The 17817-nt window shown below is 36.7% G+C and overlaps 1 protein-coding gene across 4 annotated transcripts in view; it reads left to right on the top strand.

The window, feature by feature from the left end:
* The window catches only part of pik3r2 (phosphoinositide-3-kinase, regulatory subunit 2 (beta)), a 32211-nt gene extending 16063 nt beyond the window's left edge, over positions 1-16148 (top strand). For all 4 annotated transcript variants that reach the window (XM_039677517.2, XM_039677520.2, XM_089131302.1 and 1 more), the window contains exons 3-16: positions 1376-1468; positions 2025-2096; positions 3008-3148; positions 3301-3499; positions 3603-3688; positions 4663-4768; positions 4863-4961; positions 5125-5305; positions 7016-7141; positions 7228-7370; positions 7505-7681; positions 8178-8249; positions 8717-8890; positions 12098-16148. In XM_039677517.2, the coding sequence (XP_039533451.1) occupies positions 1376-1468; positions 2025-2096; positions 3008-3148; positions 3301-3499; positions 3603-3688; positions 4663-4768; positions 4863-4961; positions 5125-5305; positions 7016-7141; positions 7228-7370; positions 7505-7681; positions 8178-8249; positions 8717-8890; positions 12098-12287 (1859 nt within the window). In that variant the 3' untranslated portion in view covers positions 12288-16148. The remainder of the gene's footprint in view (positions 1-1375; positions 1469-2024; positions 2097-3007; positions 3149-3300; positions 3500-3602; positions 3689-4662; positions 4769-4862; positions 4962-5124; positions 5306-7015; positions 7142-7227; positions 7371-7504; positions 7682-8177; positions 8250-8716; positions 8891-12097) is intronic.
* The last annotated feature ends 1669 nt before the right edge of the window (positions 16149-17817 follow it).

Below are 17817 nucleotides of genomic sequence, written 5' to 3'. Positions count from 1 at the left end.
TATCCACGGCGCTCACAGGCACTAGAAGTCTGTCAAACAGCGCCTGAATACTGGACTAAGTTATCTTTCGAGTCTTATTATGCTAATACTGTTAAATACACACAATGTTTACATAAACAGGCTATGTCTAAAGTGAAAGCAAACATTTGAGAGAATATCTGGTGTAATATGCGTCTATATTAAACGCGTCGCGTGCTGGTCTAAAAGCGACAGGAATAATACTGCCGCATGTCCTTAAAGGGATAGTTCACCAAAAAAAAAAAAAAAAAAAAAAAAAGATCCGTCATTATTTACTCACTCTAATGTTGTTCCAAACCTGTATTCATTTCTTTCTTGTGCTGAACACAAAAGACAATTTTTTTTTAATGTGGGTAACCAAACAGTTGCTGGTCCCCATTAACTTCCAGGAGAGAACCTAAAAAAAAAACTTTAAGGAGACCAGCAACTGTTCGGTTACCCACACTATATAAAATAACTTTTATTTTCAACAGAAGAAAGAAACTTATTCGGGTTTAAAACATCTTGAGAGAGTAAATTAAGACCATTTTCATTTTTGAGGGAATCTCTTTAGTAAAAGAAAAAAAAAACACAAGGAGAAAATCACTCACTGACCGAGAACTTTAATAGTAGCTTTAATAAGAATCAATTTATTCAGTGAAGTCTCTGTAGTGTTTTAATTTCATATTTGTTTAATTTAATTACTTTCTTCAATACTACTGCTAAATACACCTAGTGCATCTGAAAAATAAAGCACTATTTATTTAATTTGAATATTAATTTGTGTAATGTTTATCTTGTCTTATTTTTTTAATAACAAAGAAAATAATGACAAAGATTCTTTTACCTAAGGCTTTGTTTTTAACATAAGGACATTAGTTTGGCTGTAATGAACAGCCACTTGCAAAATATTAAAACCAACTTGAAAAAGAATCGTGATAAAAAATCGTGATCGTGATTTTCCTAAAAATATCGTGATATGATATTTTTTCCATATCGCCCACCCCTATGTGAAATATAAGAAGACATGTGCACTCACATGGATGCAAGATGTTAATGGTAATAGTAATTCAAGGTGTAAATGGTAACGGTAAAACAAAATGGTATTAATTTTTACTTGATGGTTACACCACATGACAGGTGAGTGATTAAAAGTAAACCTTTGTTGGAAATGGTATAAAAAACTTTGTCCTTGGCCTTCTTAAAAATATATTTATATATATGTCATTGACCCCTGTACAAAATGTTCAGTAAGTGATATCTTTTATTCGTTGGTTTTGATGTTCATTAAATAAGCTGCTTCTTATTTTCAGCTGTTGTTTGGAAAAACATAAGTAGAGGTTTGATTTGAAATTCTCCTCTTTCTCTGCCGTTTCAGTTGCTCCAGTCCTGGACTTAACCAAACAGTTCACACACCTAGAAACTGCTCCCCCAACTCTTATTAAGTTGGTTGAAGCAATTGAGCAGACAGGTAAACACTTTTGTCTCATTGAATGTCATGTAAAGGGCTTTATTGTTTGTGGTTTGTTCGTTAGAGAACCTGACACATGATATTTCAAATCCAGAGCTAGCAGGAGTCCTGCCGAGTGCCTCCAGCCACAAGAAAGAACAAAAATAAAAAGTTAGCTTGGATTTCTTTTTTTAAATTGATTTTAATTTTTAATATATTTACACATTGAAAATGATATTGGAAGCAGAAGTGTGAATTTTTTTTTATTGCACCATATGGCAGTTATTACCATCCAGATTTCCTCTTTCGCTGTGAGCCGCCCCTCTCTTTGTCCCCTTGAGCGAGAGACTGAGTGACGCTCGGACTGACTGAAGCCGTCTTCTCACTTCTTCACAGACTAAAACAGAGCTCAGGGATTCAGCTAGGCTGTTTTCCCAGTTCTCCCGATAGCATGACTGGATATATTTATATCTCCGGGCTTTTACATTTAATGTTTAGATGTGACTGCTTCTCTAATCCAAGCTGGCATGAAAGATCTATTTTTGAGAGATGAGCTAATGCCTCGATTTTCTGCTAGGTCTGGACTCTATGACACTTTACAGGACATCCACTGCTTCAGCCTCTGACAGTCAACGACAAAGCCTCGCTGGTAAGTTAAATCTTTTGATTGTCTTCTCTTTCTCAGAGGTGGAAAAGTTTTATTCACATACTTGGAAAGTTGTACGGCGGCAGGGCTTAAGGATTTTGATCGCTTTAGTGTTTTTGCGTGTTCTTCTTATTAGCTGTAAGTCTTTCTGTTTGTCTCATTTTAGTTAGCCTGTGTACATTGTTTAAACATTTTCTCTATTTTACTAGGTTGTTTATTGATAACATTGTTTTTCAGCTGTAACATTGCTGAGAAATCATTATAACGTCTTTTACATTTTAAATGTAACTTTTTAGTTATATTTTTACATCGGAAGAAAAAACATTGCATTAAATAATAAAACTACAAAATATTACCATTTGTACCAGTGATGTCATTTTTTAAACAATTCTGAGATAATAATTTAAATAGTTCTGTTCTGTGTAATTATCCATCCATCCGTCTATCTAAAATACATTTGTTTACTCAATAAATATTATATAATGTATTGTATAATAATAAATATTATACAAGTATAATATTTCCTTGTACTAGTAATAATTACTAATAAAATGTAAGAAATATTTTTATTGTCTTATTTTAATATTTTACAGTGTCTTTGTTTTTATATTTTAATCCTAAAATGTTATTTCCATGTTTAAATTAGATTTTGAAAGTCTCAGACTTTTGAACCCCTATATATATATATATATATATATACACCATATAAACATAATCAGTGATATGACAAAATAAAATGCTGTTAAGGGTAGGATAAAATTACCCAGCAATTAGCAACTCGGTTATACTTGGTTGTAAGTAACAACATATTTATGTAACTCTGTGTAACTCTAGTGCTTGAAAGAGATGTATTGGATTAGATCTAGTGGATTAGTGCATGGATCATGATTTGACCGGTTATTTGTCTTGTGCAGAGCTGCAGGAGTTGGACGTGGGACAGTGGGACATTCATGCACTCTCAGAGGCTCTTATTCGGTACCTGCAGGAACTTCCTGCCCCCATCATCCCTCCTTCTGTTTATGCAGACCTTCAGGCTGCAGTGAAACTAGAATCAGGTATGTGCCACTTTTCACTTATCTGTGCAGGACGAAAGAGCACCGTGTACAGAAAGTAACAGAATTATATGAAGTCAGTGAACAAACAGCGGGTGTCTGCCCTTTCTTTGCCTGTGCATCTGATGGCTCACGGTGATGTCATTCATGAATAGACGTCCCCTCCGTGAGGCGACGAGAGCGGCTGTGGGAGGCACTGGGGAAGCCTGAAGTTCCACTGCAGAACATCCTGACGCTGCATTATTTGCTCAGACACCTGGAGAAGGTCTGCCAGTGCGCGGAGCACAACGGTCTTGACGTTCACACCCTCGGCCAAATCTTTGGCCCTCTGCTGATCAGGGGCCCTGTGAGCGGGTGAGCGTGATGTGTCTATTGGTTGGAGACAAATTCTGGAAATGTTTTGCTGAAAATTTGCACATGTGCAGACTATCTCCATTTCTGTGCGTTTGATTTTCAGGTCGGAGGAAGATGAAGGGTTTCCTGTGGTTGCAGTTGAGAGACTTCTTTTGGAGAGAATTTGGGAACAAGAGCCAACCCCTCCCGGTAAGTATGGCCTATTGTATATAATAAAGTCCCTCCAGAAAAACGTGATTGTACGATCGCATGATTTAGTGCATTATCAGCCAAAGTCTGCATATTTATGTGGGCGCTGCACTTTCGCCCGCATAAATTGATAATTAATTGATAATTAATTGTAGTACTGCTCATTTCCATTAAATATTATAATATTATATATACACATACACTAACATTCAAAACTGCTGAGTCAGTAAGATTTTTTTCAAAGAAATTATTTTTTTATTTAGCAAGGATGCTTTAGGCAAGTTTATTTATATAGCACATTTCATACACAATGGTGATTCAAAGTGCTTTACATAGAAGAAATTAAAATAATCAAAAGAAATCAGAACAATTAAAACAGTTTAGAATAAAAAAATAAAATAATAATAAAACAATTTAGAATAAAAAAAGTGCAGTAACAATTTAAATTGATCAAAAGTGACATTTATAATTTCACATAACAATATTCATCATAGAATCCTGAAAAAAAAAATCAAGGTTTACACAAAAATTGAAAAAATGTTTTTAACATTGATGTTTAGGAAATGTTTTTGAGCACCATATTATTGAATCAGACTGATTTCTGAATGATCATGTGACACTGAAGACTGGAGTAATGATGCTGAAATTTCAGCTTTGCCATCACAAAAAAAAAAAAAGAAATCAATAGCTTTGTCTTCCCTGTAGTGTAGACATAAACCCTACTCCAGATCATGTCATTGCTAAATATCTAAGCTGGTAACTGAAAGGTTGCTGGGCTGATCCCTGGGCGATCACCATTACACCCTCGAGCTAGACAGGTGGCTCCAGAGACAGTCGCTGTACGTGTCGTCATTGCACGTTTCTATGGTGACGATGCTTGAAAGTTGAGAAAGCAAATGTTGCCCTCAGTTGTGTGGGGATAAACAAAGATTTTTTTTTTTTTAATATTTGTCTTATTTGCCTTCTTTAATTAGCCCTCCCTCCTAAACCGCCCAAAGCCAAAGTCATGGCCTCATCTGTGACTAATGGAAACAACAGCTTACTGAGTGACGCTGAATGGTACTGGGGAGACATTTCAAGGTAAACCACTGATATAATTACCAGGTCAGCTGTTATTAAGATCGTCACACATTTCTGTTAATGACGAATCTTTGTTTGTTGTACGCGGGTTTAGAGAGGAAGTGAATGAGAAGATGAGAGACACTCCTGATGGTACGTTCCTGGTGCGGGATGCTTCAAGCAAAGTGCAGGGAGAGTACACCTTGACCCTCAGGTGAGCGCTTCCTTTGGCCAAACTGCATTTTGTTTAATATCCAATTGGAGATGAATCCATTGCATATGTGTACTGATGTATAATTTGTTTACTATGCATGATTGAAAAGTGGAATGTCTAACAGGGACACAACATGATCAAAGTGTTGTGTTGTTTATTCCAGGAAAGGAGGCAATAACAAACTGATCAAGGTTTTTTACCGCGGGGGGAAGTACGGATTCTCAGAACCTCTTACTTTTTTATCTGTGGGGGAGCTCATCAACCACTATCGGCATGAGTCACTGACTCAGTACAACGCCAAGCTGGACACTCGCCTGCTCTTCCCCGTGTCTAAATATCAGCAGGTGCGATGCCTCCACTCTTCACAATGCTCAAACTGATGCCGTCTTTTCACGTTAATGGTATAATTTGCCTAAAATTGACATTTCAGTCAATATTTACTTGCCTTCCTAATGTACATAAGAATATTATTATAGATCGATTCCATACAATTCATAGCAACCACAAATCGTCAGTTCCCCAAAAAACTTTAAATATTTTAGGGACCTTTTTTTGTCTTTCTTGTATACAATCACCTAAAGGATTATTAGAAACACCTGTTCAATTTCTCATCAATGCAATTATCTTATCAACCAATCACATGGCAGTTGCATCAATGCATTTAGGGGTGTGGTCCTGGTCAAGACAATCTCCTGAACTCCAAACTGAATGTTAGAATGGGAAAGAAAGGTGATTTAAGCAATTTTGAGCGTGGCATGGTTGTTGGTGCCAAACAGGCCGGTCTGAGTATTTCAAATTCTGCTCAGTTACTGGGAATTTCACGCACAACCATTTCTAGGGTTTACAAAGAATGGTGTGAAAACGGAAAAACATTCCAGTATGCAGCAGTCCTGTGGGCGAAAATGTCGCGTTGATGCTAGAGGTCAGCGGAGAATGGGCCGACTGATTTAAGCTGATAGAAGAGCAACTTTGACTGAAATAACCACTCGTTACAACCGAGGTATGCAGCAAAGCGTTTGTGTAGCCACAACACGCACAACCTTGAGGCGGATGGGCTACAACAGCAGAAGACCCCACCGGGTACCACTCATCTCCACTAAAAATAGGAAAAAGTGGCTACAATTTGCAAGAGCTCACCAAAATTTGACAGTTGAAGACTGGAAAAATGTTGCCTGGTTTGAGCCTCGATTTCTGTTGAGACATTCAGATGGTAGAGTCAGAAGTTGGCGTAAACAGAATGAGGACATGGATCCATCACGCCTTTTTACCACTGTGCAAGCTGGTGGTGGTGGTGTAATGGTGTGGGGGGTGTTTTCTTGGCACACTTTAGGCCCCTTAGTGCCAATCGGGCATAGTTTAAATGCCACGGCCTACCTGATCATTGTTTCTGATCATGTCCATCCCTTTATGGCCACCATGTCCCCATCCTCTGATGGCTACTTCCAGCAGGATAATGCACCATGTCACAAAGCTCGAATCATTTCAAATTGGTTTCTTGAACATGACAATGAGTTCACTGTACTAAAATGGCCCCCACAGTCACCAGATCTCAAACCAATAGATCATCTTTGGGATGTGATGGAACGGGAGCTTCGTGCCCTGGATGAGCATCCCACAAATCGCCATCAACTGCAAGATGCTATCCTATCAATATCGGCCAACATTTCTAAAGAATGCTTTCAGCACCTTGTTGAATCAATGCCACGTAGAATTAAGGCAGTTCTGATGGCGAAAGGGGGTCAAACACAGTATTAGTATGGTGTTCCTAATAATCCTTTAGGTGAGTGTATAATAATATATAAAACTACATTTGTTATTAGAATTAATCCCCAACTTTAAGAAATGATGCAAGACCCCTGCATGTTGTTTTGAACTCAACAGTAGAGATGCACCAATACTAAATTTCTCTGCAGATAACAATAGCCGATTATTTAGAAAGATATCTGTCGATACAGATTAGTTTGATTTTCTTAAGGAGGAAAAAAAAAACTCCCAACTAATGCTGTGTAAACTGTTCAGGAAGGCTTGTGAACACATTTTCTTGTGCTCTGCAGGATCAGGTGGTGAAAGAGGACAGTATTGAGGCGGTAGGAGAGCAGCTGAAGGTTTATCACGAGCAGTATCAGGAGAAAAGTCGTGAATATGATGTACTGTATGAAGAATACACACGCACATCACAAGTAAGGCCGCATTTCATCTCTCTGTTAAATGCGATGGGATCTTATTAACAGAGTCACTAATGGAGATGGTCTGTTCAATCTCTCAGGAGCTGCAGATGAAGCGAACAGCCATAGAGGCCTTTAATGAGACCATCAAGATCTTTGAGGAACAGTGTGAGACCCAGGAGCGCCTCAGCAGAGAGAACATTGAGAAGTTTCGCAGAGAAGGCAATGACAAGGAGATTGAGAGGTACTCTTGTTTTTCATTACACATCAGAGCACTATATCCATACCTGTACAATCCATAATTGCTTGGTGTAACTTTGAATTCAAGACATGTTTTGGCTTCTATATCAGAGAGAAACTTTTTCACTGTCTATTCAGAATTCAGAGCAACTCTGAAAAGCTGAAGTCCAGAGTGACAGAGATTCATGACAGCAAGAGGAAATTGGAACTGGACTTAAAGAGGCAAGCCACAGACAATCGAGAGATAGACAAGAGGATGAACAGCTTGAAACCAGACCTCATACAGCTGAGGAAGCTAAGGGACCAATACCTTGTGTAAGAACAGCCCCCATATATTTCTATTTTAATATAGGTAAAAAAATGTCATTTATTCCTGTGATGGCAAATCTGAACGTTCAGTAGCCATTACTCAGATGATCCTTCCTAAATAATACATGCTGATTTTTGCTCAAGAAATGTTTCTTATTATCAATGTTGAAAACAGTTGTGCTGGTTAATATAATTTTTTCAGAATAGAATTTATTTGACGTAGAAATCTTGTGACATTATAAATGCTTTTACTGTCACGTTTGATCTATTTAATGTATCCTTGCTAAATAAATAATATTACTGAACCCAAAGTTTTGTCAGGTTTTGTTCCATTGTTGAGTGAAGCCAGTAAAGGCAACACAGTATAAAAACATTATTTTGCGGTACGCAGGCATTACTGCAAGCTCACAATAAAATCAAAAATTCAGGATACTCTGTACACTGGTTATTTATTCACAGGTAACTGCTGGTGATGTTAACAACACTGATATTCTCTTTGCAGATGGTTGACTCAGAAAGGCACCAGGCAAAGGAAGATCAACGAATGGCTGGGTTTAATGAATGAATCAGAAGAGTAAGTTCTGTTCAGTCTGTCTTCAGAAGTGCAAATAGGATGTATGAAGCCAGGCCCAGGTACATTAGTCAGTTTAGCACACCCATAGAACACCACTTTAAAAATTATAGACAAATTATGAAAAAGTTAAACAATGAACTTGACTCAAGATTATATCAGATTCCACTGTCAAGCATATCATGGCATACAAGTTTTATTCAGATTTTTTTTACCTCAGTTTTTTTAAATTCTTTCAAATATTAAATTGAAAGATTTTAACTTGAGTGGATTTATGTATTGTTTGCCTTTGTATTTTAAACCACAGTTTTTGCCATGAAAATTGGCTTTTTGGTGATGACATGGCATAAAGATTTAAAATAAACAACAAGCAGGAAGGTTAACTAAATTTTCTTATTGCACAAAGCACATACATTAAAATCATGATTTTTGGATAGATAAATCAGATGATTCCACTTCTGACCTTTCAGCTTCTATTCTCTGTTGGACGACGATGACGATCAAGCACATCACGACGAGTGCTCCTGGTACGTAGGGGACATCAAACGCACACAGGCGGAGGATCTCCTGAGAGGCAAACGAGACGGCACCTTCCTCATCAGAGAGAGCCAGACCCAGAAAGGCTCCTACGCATGCTCTGTTGTGTGAGTTACTAAAACAATGCTCTATTTACCTCATCCAGATTCACATTTGCAACAGCCAGGGTTTGCTCCTTATTCAGGCATAACTTTCTTTTCTGTTAGTGGTTCTAAAATGTGTATTTTTCCACTACTTATTCAAAGGCACCGCATCACCAAATCTATATTGCAAAACATTCAGTTAGACTAGAAAAACGAATGATTCTAATGAATCGGTTCTCATTTTAGTGAATCAGAAACATTCAGGTCATACAGTGTAGTCCGACTCCTGAAAAAAAGACTCTTTAATGAATCAAACATACAGCTTTCAACTAGCTGGGACTTCATATGACATGACAATATGTAGTTTATCTGTCTGGTATTTCATAAAAATAAATAATTTCTTCTTTATGCAAGGGAAGCTCGGCTTCCCCTATAATGTCTAATGGTCAAATATGTACTGTGTTAACATTTTATTGACTAAAAATGCGTTAGAACACGTTTATCATGAAGACGAGTTTGTTCAGAATCTGCTACATATATCAGGTCGACTGACTCGATTTCCTTCTCATACATTCCCGTAGCGTCACAGTGCATTTCCTTTGTTGAAGCTTAGCATCCATTGACCTCAATGGGAATGCTTTGAACAGTTTTGTTCAGTGCTTCTAAACTAGACTGTCATTGGATAAATGCTGCGAATATGTCCCGCCCACGGACGCTGAGCGTCCCTGGGGGTGAAAGGAGCAGTGGGCTAGCCTGGACTCTGGACTTCTGCGTGATGATTGGAGGGTCTGTCGAAAGACTGCATCTCCTTTTGACTGATAGCGATTTTGTACTATAAAAAGTCACTGACGCTCAAGCTGGTCAAGCTCAGTCCCATTACAGATTTTGCAAGTGTAGTCGAAAGACAAACTGCTGCAATGTATTTCTTGGTATTTGCTTAGCGCAATTGCTAGCCAATTTTCATCATAGATTTCACACAATTATACCCCATATTCCTTGTGTCAGTTTAACCTAATTCCCACATTTCTCCCTGCTGGCCATTGAGAGGACACTGGTCAAGTCACTGGAAAAGACACCTTGTTGGTACGACAGGGTCACAGAGCATTTTCTTCAAGGAATGTTGTGCAGAATTTACGTATAAATAAATGGACAATTTTTAATGATGTAGGCCGAAAATTAGCTTCTCCTTTTTGAAAGACCAGCAGCCGCCACTGAATTTTCCTAATTCTTCGTATTGCTGTTTAATATTATTGGATTAAATGTATGTAGTCTCTAAAAAGACATTAAAAAAGGTCCTTTTAAAAATTTCAATACTTAGTTATTCAATTACAATAAAGTTGTTGATTAAATTAAATGTCTTAACAAAATGCAGCCTAATGGGATTTTATGTTCAGAGTCCAGTGCAGATTCAGAGTAGTTTGCAATTAATAAATATAGCACATTTATGCAAAGCATTTGCTTATGATCTTATGTTGATGAATTATAACAACGTTTACTTCATTCAGTCGCTTGCTTTGTTCCTGAATTAATCAGCCGTTTGTGATTTGCCGCCCCCTACTGCTGTTTTTATTTTTTTATTCAAGTATCAATTAATTTTTTTATATGTAACTAATCTCATTGCATCGTTATTATGAATTTAAATTCTTCTATGTCACCTCTGCAGTGCAAAGATGAATTTTGTTGATACAGATTTCATTTGTTTGGGAACTTATTCTTCCTGATTGTATCTTATTCAAATAAATAAACTCAATTTATCAATATAAATGTATGAATTTGACCTGAAAGATGACTCATTTAATAAAGTTAGAAAAATGCCTTTGCAAAGGTTAAAAAAATGTAAAAAGTAATTTTAAGCGGTGAGTGGATTCTAATTCAAACACCAAGAAATCAACAGTTATGTTTGTGATTGGCTACATTGCTCAATGCTGGAAAGTCATGTTGTAATTATAAACCTATCCGAAGAGCAAACACCGATGCACACTGGATCGTTTGCAATATCTGTTTTTCAAATTTGCTATTATTATGCATTATATACAAATTTATACATGTATTCTCTAAAGCTGTCAGAAGCAGTAGCAGTCAGTGGTTTGAGTGAGAAAGTTACACGCTAGTCTCGAATCCGTGGCCACGGGAATGTTAAGCCTTGCCTAGCCTTATGTGTATAGATTTAGTAGTATCAGCACAATAATCTTTTTATCTTGCCTTTTCTTACACGAAGAGATGTATAGTAATGAAGTAGAACTACTTAAGTACTAAAATGCTGTATCTGTTCTCTTCTAGACTATTGTTTTTTTTCTCATACTTCTACTTTTATTTCAGTAGATATTTTCAATGAATTTAATACTTTTATTTTTTTAATATTCTGCTAGTTACTCGTTACAATTATGAAAATTTTACGAATCATTTGTTGCAAGTTGGCTTTCATGCTGCCTAAATCACACGCCAGTTGTATAGGGTAATAGTATTGATTGACACACACATTGACAACTAATGCAGGGGTTGTCCTGCAATGACATTTTTTTTGGCGGCCGCCAAAGCAAATTTGTATCCCGCGGCCAAAGCGCCTTATTTGATTGCTGGTTCAAACTTTTGACTGCTTTCTTTAATAATTACATGACACAATACTTGTACTTTTAGTCCTTAAGTAGTACATTTTAAAATAAACTACTTGCAATACTTAAGTACAAAAAATGTTGAATACTTCAGTACTTCTACTTAAGTGTGGTGCTTAAAGAGCACTTCAACTTCTACTCAAGTCACTTTTTTGATAGAGCACTTGTACTTTCACTCAGGTCCGGGTTTCTAGTACTTTATACATCTCTGCTTACACGTTATTATTGTATCAGCAAAATCCAATATCGATCAACTTCATAATTCATATACTGATATATTAATACAAACCAATTTCAATACATGTATATTTTGAATAAAACAAGTCAGTTGCAATTGAATGTGTGCTTTAGCCTGTTTAAGTAAAAGAATCTGAGATACAGGATTCAGTTTGAAATGGTATATGTTTGTTTAAATGGACATATGGTATTCATTTTATTTGTGCCAGTCTCAATTTCTAAAATTTTATTTTAAAAAAACTCACCTGAAATGTCCTTTTTAAATGTGAACGAGGAATTGGAACTGGATTCGTCAAATAGTTTACGGCTCTCTTCCTCGGTTGTGAGCTACACTTCCTTAATATCTCCCTCTCGCATAACACACGTTCTTCTTTTTCAACAGAGTGGATGGAGAGATCAAGCATTGCATGGTTTACAAGACGGCCACGGGTTTTGGATTTGCTGAGCCCTACAACCTTTATGGTTCCTTGAAAGACTTGGTCCTGCACTACAAACACACCTCTCTGGTCCAGCACAACGACTCACTGAATGTAACCCTGGCCTACCCGGTCCTCGCACAGCCGCCTAGATGAGCACCCTGACACGACACTGCCGAGGAAACACATATAAAGCATGATTAAGCACATTATACAGAGCAAACTATACTAACACCAAACTTTTACGTTTATCATAGAGAACAGATAAGCACAGTATATTATTGTAAGTAACCGTACGGCTTTCTTGGAAGCCCATAGTTTTCCGTATCAAAGTCAGCTGCAGTAATTACGGTAAGATCACAGCTTGTGAACTCTGTATTTGTTGTCCCAATACGAGAAAGACGCAAGTGTCACATGACTCCACGAAAGCTCGAACTAGTGCCGCAGTCCTGAATATTTGCGATTAGGACATGGGTCAGGAACGAGATGAGGAATTAACTGAAAGCTTGCAGCTGTTGATAATCAATCTTTTAGCTGTTATGCTGCGTTCAAGCCATGTCGTAATTGCCGTAGTCCTGAGATGGCAGCGTCTGATTTTTTTTTTTTTTGTTGTAATAAATAATCTCGTAATTACGGTAATAACATGGCCTGAACTCACCTTTATGTCACTGTGTATTTGTTTGGTAGTTCGCTTCTGCCAACCATATCAATAGATTCCTCTTTATGTGAGTTGTCCTGTAGAAGATGTGAAATTATTTTATATATCAGATTTTGTTGAGGGACTCTGAAGTCCTTTTAGCTTCTAATCTGCCTCTTAAAAGCTAGTCGTCATGGTGAGAATAAATAGCCATCAACACTTGTGTACTTTTATTTGAGATTTTACACCACAGCGCCTAGCATCTTAATGGTTTCTGTGGGCTGGTAATGGTGCTTCCTGCTATATTTTTTGATTCTTGTAACATGAGAATGATGCATAACTATAGCGAACCGTTAAGAAAACAAACGTGATCCCAAAGCAATGACGCGCACAGGAACTTTCACTCGCTTAGAACGGTTTCAATGGGCTAAGCAGGTTATTCAACAGACGCAAGCACAAATGGAACTGAAGATCACCTGGATATGATTACAGATTTTTTTAGGTAATTTTCAGGTGCAAGTTGATATATTGTGGTAGTAAATAAGTCCTAATGGTGGTTGGGCATTTTGTAACTGTACTTCCCCTAGTGTTTCATGGCATTTTGGGCTTGAGCTGTGGCTCATCTTGTCAGATGATACACTGGTCTGTACATCATACAAGTCAGCTGGTCTAGAAAGTAACATTTTTTGTGCGAGTGATCATAAGCAGAACCAGATAGCAAGTTTATTTTTGCTTACTAAGAATCAGTGATTAAATTAGATTTTTGAAGAGGAAGTGGTTTTAAAGTGCCTTCTGCCCATATGTCCTTGAGGAGCTTTCCTGGGATTGGGGCAGTACAGAATGCTTCACTTCCATAGAGTCACTAATCAGATATTCATGCCACACACACACACTCCTCGAACCCTACGACCAAAAGGAGGATCATCCCATCAAAGGCGTTCTGTTCAGTACTTTAAAATAAAGTAGTTGCATCGGGAATAGCAAGTTAGAGAAGACCTCTTATTTGTACTTAAACATAACTCCTATTTGTTAGCTTGTGTGCTTTTAATGAGGTTTGGTCTTAACCAGTATGCACTTTCGTGGAAGTTAATTTGAGGTACCTTTGAGTAATTTTGTCAATTTTTTAAGGCCTGTTCACACCAAGACAAAAATTCAATGTGATAAAGATTTTAATTTGATTGAACATGAATATTCACATGTCAACAGTGCGACAGAATTGTTTGGGTTTTTTTTGTTTTTTTTTCCGCCAGAGAGGTTTTCTAATCTCTTATCCATCGCACTGGGAATAAAGCTATTCAACCACACTTTTGGCCACTGTTACATAAAACTACAATTTGGTGGCTCTTACAGAGTACAGTTTGGTTTCAGAAGTAAAAAATCGCAATTGCATGATCACATCTCGCAATGCTGACTTTTTTTTCCCTCTGGATTCTAAGTTTATATTTCACAGTTTTGTTTATTTGCATCTTTTTTTGTTGTTGTTGATATCTTTGAATTTAAACTTTTCTTCACAGAATTGTGAGTGCATTGCATCGTGCAATTCTGAGAAAATAAACAGAGATATGAACTCGCATCGTTAAAAATTCATTTCCTTTCTAATTTGTTTTATTCCGTGGCAGAAATAAACGTACACATATTTAACAATAACTTATAAACTGCTAAAGGATTACCTACAAAGTTGCAGAACAATGAAATGTTGCGTAGTGCTTTGGTACATGGTAAACAGTATTTCTTCCTTTTCCAAAACCGCCACAACTGTCAAAGAGTGAAATTACATTTTTATTCAGCCCATTTGTGGTTTTATAAGCACTGGTCTAAACACAATGTGTGAACAGGCTTTTATTCTGGATATATTTTAATAAATCAAATAGGCTATCAAATACAGATGCAGTGTATTTCAGTTTATTTAAAGGGCAAATTGAAATACTTTAAAACCTTGAAACTTTAAATTTGCCTAAATCTAGTATATTAATTCTTCACTTTTGACATCCTCCTTTTAGATGGATTCATTTTTGTTTTTATAAATCCACAACAGACAATAAGGTTTTAATTTTGTAAGCGTTTTTTGTCTGTAAATTCCAGTTTGTTTCATCCTATCGATAGTATGAAGTTGTTTTGCTATGACGGTGTGGAGTGGAGCAAGAACAGAGTCACTGGTTATGATTCCTTGAATGTTCTGACTGACTGACGTCGGGTCTTTGAGAGCACAGAGAATGAGCCAGAGTGTTGGATGGGACGAGTTTGTGTGAGATAAAGCAGTGGAGTAAAATCCTCTAAATGCACTATACAAGCACATCTTGAGGTGATTATGAGTGAGAAATAATGAAGCTTGACGGTCTTTATGAGCAAAAGAAATAGGTTAGGTACACATTTTAGTCACAGGCCTATAATGTCATAACGCGTTATGATCGTGCCGTAGTGGGTCTGTTATGTGTTTTTATTTTCTTTAACTCCTTTTTAAAGAGAAACTATAATTGTATGTCAAAGTTTTTTCATTGTAAGAAATGACCTTACGGATTCAAAGATAAGCTAGCTTGAATATCTCTCTTCCATTCAGTACAGTTACAAATGTTTACATTATCTAATTAACCAAATAGAAGATGTTTTCAAATGTGCTCTCTCTGTCAGACAGGGATTCTTGTCTTTTTTTTTTGTTTTGTTTTTTGCCTCAGCTGTTTTAAACTTGAAGATTTGCTTTCCCTTCTTTGTTCACTTTAAACAGTGCTCCCTCACCTCACAACATTTTCTCTGAGTAAAAATGCAGATATGACCCAGAGCCAGCTCTTTTTTCTTTTCATAGCAGACATATTTTTCAAGTTTCATTTTTGGATTTTAATAATTCTGACAATTACATCCTAATTTCTGCCCAACTTCCCTCTGTAGTCTCAGGTAAATTAGCAGAAATTACCCCTCCCTCTTTCTAAACAAGATATGCCCCGAAAAGTAAGATACACCAGGGCCAATGTTTAATAGACATGTACTTTTGTATTTAGTGGTTATGACATAACCACTGATTACCCTTCACTTCTTTAAACTAAATGATACCTTACTGTCTTGTTTCCCCTGAGTGCATGAAGTAGCCTGTTGAAGATAATGCACACCAAAGTGCCATTAGACATGGAGGATGGGGAGCACTGTTTGTTATCCAGTACATTGTGTGTGTATGTGTGTGTGCGTGTGCGTAAATTTAATGTACATACTTCATTCTCCTTTTATTACTTCTGTTCTCTCCAATCTGTTTTTGGGCGCAGATTTTTCAGTGTTCAGTTTGAATCAGTGTTTGTCTCTCAAACAGGTACACAAGCATTACAGAGATATGGCTCTTTAATAGATAGATGGAATTATTTTTAAGACAATAAAAAGATATTGAGTCTATTGCACCTTCTGGTCTGTCGTCATCAGTTTGGTCTTGTGATGTTATTCGAACAACTGGTGCTTTTACAGGGAATGTCATGCTGAAGCAGCAAAAAGTGTCATAACTCAGACTTGTTGGGTCAGTAGTCATTTGACAAACACTTTGGCATGTGTACTTAGATTACCTGGGGGTGGAAAATCTGTCATAATATAGGAACAACCGAGAGAATGTTTCGAATTCAAAGTGACCAACAGCTGGATCAGGATGGTTTTAAAGGAGTAGTTCACTTTTGAAAAACTTTTGCTGATGATTTACTCACCCCCATGTCATCCAAGATGTCCATGTCTTTCTTTCTTCAGTCGAAAAGAAATTAAGATTTTTGATGAATACATTCCAGGATTTTTCACCATGTAATGCACTTCAGTGGGAACCAAACAGTTTAAGGTCCAAAAGACAGTTTCAGTGCAAACTGTTCAAAGGGCTTTAAAAGATTCCAGACGATGAATAAGGGTCTTGTCAAGCGAAACCATCGCTCATTTAATAGAAAAGTTTTCTAAGCTCAAATGGTCGCCTTGCTCTGTTCTGTGACGCACGTTTGTGACTCTCCTGTTCGAACTCGTTCATCAAAATGAACGAATCTTTTTTTCTAGTCATTTGGTTCATTCAACGAACGAAACGAATGAATTGACTCGGAAAAAGATTTGTTCATTTTGATGAATGAGTTCGAACAGGAGAGTCACGAACGCGTATCTCAGAACAGAGCAAGGCGACCATTTGAGCTTATAAAACTTAAACTTTATTTTATTTTTTTTATTAAATGAGTGATCGTTTCGCTTGATAAGACCCTTATTCATCGTCTGGAATCGTTTAAAGCCCTTTGAATAGTTTGCAGTTTGTACTGAAAGTGTCTTTTGGACCTTGAACCGTTTGGTTCCCAGTAAAGTACATTATATGGAGAAAAATGCTGGAATGTATTCATCAAAAACCTTTCTTTTTGACTGAAGAAAGAATGACATGGACACCTTGGATGACATGGGGGTGAGTAATTTCTCAGAAAGTTTTTTTCAAAAGTGAACTACTCCTTTAAATCATTAAATATACTGACCAAATGTCTGAATTGTAAGCAACAACACTTTTAAAGTAGTGTGAAACAGAACTTCCCCATATGGCGAATATCTAAGTGAAACTGCTTCTTGAATGAGGAAAAAAATGTTGGGCAAGATTACAAGGACATATGAATGAAACAAATTAAATATATTCCAAAAATTCCAAGTTTTGATTTCATAGTGTCTTTAAAATCTACATTTTTATAATCTGAATCAGTCAGTTCTGTATTACATTGTTTCTGTTTATGGAGCATTGACGTCATTGTTCAGAGGAACAAACTGACATAAACAGCCCATGTGATTTGTTTACACCAGTCATGTAAAGGTCACACAGAAACAAGACAGTCTGACTCTGCATATTCATTATATTTGACCTTGTCTGTAAAATATAACTCATTTTAGAACCTTCAAACTCAAGAAGTAATTTTTTTTTGGTCATATATGTTGTGATGCAGTTGTGATCCAGGTGGACGAGCAATGATTATGTCAGTGATCAAATTATAAGCAAGAAATAAATATAATGTAAAATTATAAAGACAACAAACTGATCAAGTAATATTAAAATTGTAAGCAAATAGGTTTCATGAT

Source organism: Pimephales promelas, chromosome 5 (genome assembly GCF_988280905.1).
Source record: "Pimephales promelas chromosome 5, fPimPro1.hap1.1, whole genome shotgun sequence".
In the NCBI taxonomy this organism is placed as follows: Eukaryota; Metazoa; Chordata; class Actinopteri; order Cypriniformes; family Leuciscidae; genus Pimephales; species Pimephales promelas.
Note: the sequence above shows the minus strand (reverse complement) of the source record. Positions and strands in the feature narration are given on the sequence as shown.